General features: G+C 28.2%; 1 protein-coding gene across 1 annotated transcript; it reads left to right on the top strand.

The window, feature by feature from the left end:
* The first annotated feature begins 443 nt into the window (after window positions 1-443).
* On the top strand, window positions 444-3,693 carry LOC110614257 (ACT domain-containing protein ACR4). The gene is made up of 8 exons (XM_021755743.2): window positions 444-870; window positions 1,248-1,320; window positions 1,417-1,462; window positions 1,570-1,684; window positions 1,783-1,850; window positions 1,963-2,553; window positions 2,643-2,747; window positions 3,072-3,693. The coding sequence occupies exons 1-8, from the start codon at window positions 867-869 to the stop codon at window positions 3,411-3,413; spliced, it is 1,344 nt and encodes a 447-aa protein (XP_021611435.1). The 5' UTR covers window positions 444-866; the 3' UTR covers window positions 3,414-3,693.
* Window positions 3,694-7,333: the final 3,640 nt, after the last annotated feature.

Here is a 7,333-nt window from a genome sequence, read left to right as displayed (position 1 = left end):
TCCTCATGAGTACGGTGCGCTGAGCGAGCACGCTCAGGCCTGTATGGGGGAAAGAACCCTACGCAGGTGGATCATAAGGTATCCCACATCGATGAACGCGTTTTAAGCAAAACCGTGCGGCCTTGAGATAAAGCGGATAATATTTACTGGTATGGATCCATGACTCATATAACTTTACGTCAGTATGCTAAATCGAGTTTTGATAAAATTACAATCTGATTTTTCTAAGTAGAGGTCCACGATTATCAGAATATATATATTCATATATAATTATTAATGTTATTTTCTTACTTAAAAAAGTTTTAATTACTTAAAATTTTAAGAATGATTTGTAATAGATCTAAAATACATTATACTTTTTCTATAACCCTAGAGCGGCGTACTCTAGGACTAATACTATTATGCATACTAAAATGCGCAAGAAGTAGTAAACACCCGCAGCTCTCCTCTCTCCTCGCATTGGGAACTTTCTCTTTAAGTACTGAATATGTTACTGTTTCTGCATAGAAACTGGAGTGGGAAAGAGCGCGTGGTAGAGAGAGAGAAATACAGAGAAAGAGGGTTTTATGGGTATTTGTCTTCTTCTTGAAGTTGCAGGTTTTTGGAGTATTGTGTCGGGCGGGGGTGTCCCATTTCTATATAGGACTCTGAATTTTTAGTTTTGGTGGGTTTGTTTCAACATTTCAATGGGAAATAATTGAATATAATTGTATAAAAATATTCTTGTTTCGTTTGTGTGAGATAAGCGAGTGCTAAGAAAATCTCTGGGTATATATATATAGTTCAGTTCTTGTATGTATACATACTCTGTATTAAGTTAGACAAGAGAGATTTGGGTAGGAGATCACAAATCATCAAGAACTGTAATGGGTAGGTGCTATTTTTGTTCTCTTTTGAGTCTCGCGCTCTGTTTTCCTTTATGGATTTGTGTTTCTGGTACTGGGTGCAGTGATTTTATTTATTCGACTCTTCTTTTGGTTTCGTGCTTGATTTTTCTCGGTCTGTCCGGCTGCTGTTTCTTGTGTTTCAATAGTTTTATGGGCAATTTTTTTTTTTGGGAAATAAAATCTCTTTACCTGGTTGTTTGGAGATGGGTTAATAACAGTCATAAGTGAAATTTTTTGTGTTATTTCTGAGCTTGGGCATCTGTTTTCTCGTTGGTCATGTTTATTCTCTGTGTGCCTCCTTTACATTTTTATTGGCTGTTTTCATTCTCATAGCTTTTAATCTATTGTTTCTTTCTACAGACGCCAACATGAGCTTTTCACATGATATGGATGATGAGTATGAGAAACTCTTTAGAAGATTGAATCCTCCCAGGTTTGCAATTTAATTTCATGGAAAAGTCCTTGTTCTTAACAAATCACTCTTGCGATTTACTTCTCTTTCGCTTTTCCCCCTTCTTTTTGTTCTCAGGGTTGTGATTGATAATGAATCTTGCAAGAATGCAACAGTAGTAAGGGTATGCCTTTACTCTCTCTCTTTTTCTCTCTCCGCGTGTGTTTGTTCTTTTTCTTTTTTACATTTATGCTTATTGACCCTTTCTTGGGTACTTGATTTGTGATGCAGGTAGACAGTGCAAACAAACATGGAATACTTCTTGAAGTTGTACAAGTCCTTACTGATCTTAACCTTATCATAACTAAAGCCTACATATCTTCTGATGGTGGTTGGTTCATGGATGGTAAGATTTTTCTTTTCTTTTCTTGTCTTTTCCCCCCTTCCTTTTAGCTTTTCTATTTTTTTTGTCTGAAATTCATTTGAGCTTTTCTTTGTTGCCAGTTTTTAATGTTAAGGATCAGGATGGAAACAAGATCACTGATGAAGCAATTCTAGGTTATATTCGAAAGGTGAGTTCTAAGTTTGTAATTGGTGCTATTTTCTTACCCTTCTTTTTTTCTTTCCTTTTCACCCATCACATTAGGACAACACAGATCTGATCTTTTTGGTTGTAAATTTCAGTCTCTGGGGCCAGAGTCGTGCTTTGTATCTTCTTTGAGATCTGTTGGGGTTAAACCATCTATGGACCACACTGCAATTGAGCTAACTGGAAGTGACAGGCCAGGTCTGCTATCTGAAGTGAGTGCTGTTCTGGCTCACCTAAAATGCAATGTGGTTAATGCAGAGGTCTGGACACACAATACACGGGCTGCAGCTGTGATGCAAGTAACTGATGAGGAGTCTGGGTCTGCAATTACTGACCCAGAGAGGCTATCCAGGATTAAGGAACTTCTCTGCAATGTACTCAAGGGCAGTAACAAATCTAGAGGAGCTAAGACTGTGGTGTCTCATGGGGTCACTCATACAGAGAGAAGGCTTCACCAAATGATGTTTGCTGATAGAGACTATGAACGTTCTGACGATGAGGTCTTGGATGAGAATCAAAGGCCTAATGTGAGTGTAGTTAATTGGTATGACAAGGACTACTCAGTGGTCACCATAAGGAGCAAAGACAGGCCAAAACTCCTTTTTGACACAGTCTGTACTTTGACAGACATGGAGTATGTAGTTTTTCATGCCAATATTGATGCTGAGGGGCCGGAGGCTTATCAGGTTTGCCATTACTTCTTTGTTGTTAGTTAAATTTGTTATGTGAATTATTATTAGCCTGAGTTTTAATGATATTGTGGATGCTTCTGTAGGAATATTATATCAGACACATAGATGGATCCCCTGTGAAATCAGATGCTGAAAGGCAGAGAGTGATACAATGTCTTGAAGCAGCTATTGAAAGAAGAGTTTCTGAGGTGAGTGCTTTAGAGGATTAACCTGATAAAAATTGGCTTGCTTAGACTCTTATGCTAAGAAAGATTCTGTTTAGTTAGATCTGCTCGTTTCTACTCTAGATTACATTCCTAGATTCTGTTGGAAACTGAAAAGTTTCACTTGTACATATGGGCTTCATTTAAAGAGTTGTTATTATTGATGCTCAATAATAGTGCACTAGTAGCTGCAAATGCACAAATGCTCAAGACAAAAGCTTAATGGGTATCTTTTGTCGTTTAGCTGTTCCTTAAGAGTGTTTGTCCTTTTATTTAGATGATTACATTTTGCTCACTTTTTTGATTCAGGGATTGAAGCTAGAACTATGTACAACGGACAGAATTGGGCTGCTATCTGATGTTACTCGCATCTTTCGAGAAAACAGCCTTACTGTGAGCAGAGCAGAAGTGACAACTAGAGATGGCAAAGCTATCAATACATTTTATGTTCGTGATGCGTCAGGTTATCCAGTTGATGCTAAAACCATAGATTCCATCAGACAAGTAATTGGCCAGACAATACTTAAGGTGAAGAGCAATCCTGAAGAGCTAAAGTCAGGATCTCAGGAATCACCCACTAGGTTTCTCTTTGGTGGTCTCTTCAAGTCAAGATCTTTTGTCAACTTTGGATTGGTTAGGTCCTATTCCTGATAGTATTTTAGCTCACTTCCCCATGTACATTAACATATGTGGGAATGAAATGTTTAGGAACAGAGCCATTTGTCTCAAGGAAGTAGAGAAAGCTGTATATTCAACCCTTTACTTCTCATCAAGTTTCATTTGTTACCGTTGGATCCAATCTGATGTTGGAGCCATGAAAAAAAGGCAATAGAAAATTACCATATTGAGCTCTGAGTTTTAACTTTTGTACATAATATTTCTTATTCTTCTAGTTCCAATTGACCATCTGACTGTTCTGTTCACTGTTCAATTTTCTTTTCACATGGGTTTCTGTTGATGCTTGAATTGTTTATTGTTGATTGAAAGACTTTAAACATTTTGTTTGACCCTAATTTTGGATTTTTTCCACTAATTTGATGAAGGTGGGTCTTTAAGATGAATGGAATATTAGAATAAAATAGGAGAAGAGGGTCAAATACGAAATGGAAGTTGGAAGGCATTTGGAAAAGGAACTATTCCATGATGTCATTGAATCTTTTTTCTTATTTTATTGGTGGGTGATTTTACCATACATGACAGCAGCCTCCCTCCAGTTTTGGTCCTTGAAACCAGCTGGTTGGTGGCGGCTAATGTCTTTGCTAATTGCAATCATATCTTTTTAACTATATGTATTTGGCAATATATGCTTTTACAGGATATCTCCCAGTTAAGAGGTTTTGACATATTTTACTATACTATTCCCTTGGTTGAATTTGGTTGAGGAATTGGGATCGTTGCCTTGACAGTTCTTCCGGATTTATGGTCAATATATATACAAATTGAATATATGTAATTGGTGCAGCTAAATTTGAAATTCTTTTTGGTTTCTCATTTTTGGTCCCACTTGAGCTGGAAATGAAAATGGACAAGTCGGATCGGAGACATTGGAATGGCCCATTAAAAATCCTAAAGCGATTTGAATCTTCTTTTTTGACCCAATATTTTCCCTGAAATTGTGTGTGAAAGCTTATAAGCATACAAACCAACAAAATTTTAAAGGAGAAAATAAAAAAGTTAAGAAATTGCGTTCCCTTTGTTGAGTTATCATGTTTAAGTTTCACTCCATATTTGACGTGGCATCATCATTATTGGTTGGTGTGAGAAGTGTTGCAGGGTATAGCCACGTGGCTTCTACCATTCTTTATCAGATGATGCCACCTCAGCAGGTCAAATCTCTGATGAACCGAAGAATCTTAAAGACGCCCAAATGATTTGATTACATAAAGAGGTTTCATAATACTATTAGTTTAAGGCTCTTTTGAGATGATGCCACCTCAGCATGTCAAATTTTGATGATTTGATCACAATCTCAAGTCTCCCCCGTTTTACACGGATAATATTTTTTAAGAATTTCTTTTTGATGTTTTATGAAGTTTTGAGTATATTTAAAAATTAAGAAAAAAATTATAATTGTTTTTTTTAAATAAACCAACTTTTAATTGAAAAATTAGTGGTCTCATATAAAAGATTTATTACTGCAATTTTATATGTATGTTTAAATTTGTTTTTTTTTTTAAATAACACCATGAAGTATTGAGAAAGTGCAAATGTGCATTCTCTATTGTAGCCAGTGAGTCAGTTTTATTTTTTTTAATAAAACTTTTAATTTTATTAATATTTTATAAAATTTATTTATTAATATAAATATTAAAAATAAAATTTTAAATTGAGAGTCAAAGTAATTTGAGAAAATTTATAAAAATAAAATTTTGCAAGTTGAATAAATTTTCTCATTTAGTCTTTTTTTTAGTTTGAATAGTTCACTTATTATTAGCATACATACTATTTAATTTTATTTATATTTATGATTTGTTTTTACAAAAAATTTAATCTAACTCATAACTTATTAAATTCATTTTTTTAAATTTATTTTTTTCTATATCTAAATAATTTAACTATTATTTATAGTATTTTTTTAAAAAATTCAAAATTTATTTTTCATAAATTTCTATTCTAATATATAATTTCAATGGTATAAATAAAAATAAATAAAAATAACTATTATTAATTATTAAAAAGAGATCGTAAAAAATAAAATATGAATAACTTAGCTTATAAATATTGACTTTTAGATATTATTATATTTTTATATAATAATATTATATTTTTAGATATTATTATATTTTTTTAAATTTTATTGAAGGAATTTTTAATAAAAATTAAATTTTAATTTTATATAAATTCTAAAATATTTTAAATATAAAATTAAAATAATTAATTTGAATTAAATAGTTAATTAAATTTAATTCTTCATACTAATAGAAGACTTCATATATAGAATTTGTCAATTAATTATTATATATAATTTAAGTATAAGTATAATTCTAATAAATTCTCATTTAAATAGGATTATATCTTATTTAATTAAAAATATTTTAAATTAAAAAAATAATCTATTTATAAATATTAAAATAAAATATCTTTTAATATAATTATCATATTAGCATTTGTTTTCAAAAATATAAGCTTCGATTTAAGTTTTTAAATTATTAAATAATAAATAATTATAATAAAATAGAATTTCAGAAAAAGTGAAATTAAAATTCATATTAATTATAAAAGGAAATAATAAAGTGTATTTAAAATAAATTTAAAATAAATACAAAATAATTAAAATTAATCTTTAATAAAATATAATTTAAATATAAATTAATTTAATCGGTTAAATTTTATTTTATAAATTTATTTTTTTTAAGAACTAATTAATAATTTTTAATTATTAAGTTATTTCTTAGAATTTTATTTAAAATAATAATAAAATAAAACTTTAAGTACAAATAGAATAAGAATTATAGTTAGTTAAAAAAATGATATAAAAAAATTGATAAACCTATAATTTTAATACCCATCATAAATTAGATAAATTTATAAATTTTAAATAAATTATTAATTTTAAGCAATTTAAAAATTAAAGTAAAAAATTATTTTTTATTTATTATAAATTTAACTAATTTAAAAATTATACTAAATAACGTGCAGTAAATAAATATATTTGAAATTATTAATTTTAAATAATTTAAATAATAAATCATTATCTATTATATCAAAAAAATGAAATTCATCAATTAAATCATTATCTAAATCAAATACTATGCTAGTTGAATAAATGTAATAATTTTAAATTCATCTACAATTTTAAAATAAATTATTATTAATCAAATAAAATTCATTTATTTCATTATAATTTTTCAATTAAATTCAAAAATATGCATTTTGATAAATAAAAATATAAAATCCAAATAAATTATTATCTATATAAATTTAACTAATTTAATAATTTATTTCATTATAATTCTTTGAATCAAATTTATACATATAAAAATAATAATTTTAAACTCATTTATATATTATAAAATAAATTATTATTATTGAACGATGAAATCTATAAATGATTCGGTTGGTATATTAACGGAGGTTATACATATACATATTTATAATATAAAATCAAGAAAGAAAAACAAAAATAATTTTATTTTAAGAAAATAAAATAAATATTAGATCTATTAACTGTGTAAATTCTTATAATTACGTAATTTACTCATAATTAAATAGTTCATTCCGCCAATTATTAACTGAATAAAATCTATTTATTTCATTATAATTTTTAAATTAAATTAAAATATACATTTTGATAAATGAAACTATAATTTTTAAATAAATTATTAATTTTAAATAATTTTAATAATAAATCATTATCTATTATAAATTTAACTAATTTTAAAATTAAAGTAAAAAACGTGCATTTTCTATTTATTATAAATTTAACTAATTTAAAAATGATATCTTTGAAATTATTAATTTTAATTAATTTAAGTAATAAATCATTACCTATTATATAAAAAAAGTAAAACTCAACAACTTATAAATATTTAAATCAAATAATATATTAATTGAATAAATATAATAATTTT

Source organism: Manihot esculenta, chromosome 5 (assembly GCF_001659605.2).
Source record: "Manihot esculenta cultivar AM560-2 chromosome 5, M.esculenta_v8, whole genome shotgun sequence".
NCBI lineage: Eukaryota > Viridiplantae > Streptophyta > Magnoliopsida > Malpighiales > Euphorbiaceae > Manihot > Manihot esculenta.
The sequence above is the reverse complement of the archived record's forward strand: the minus strand, read 5'-3'. Positions and strand labels throughout refer to the sequence as shown.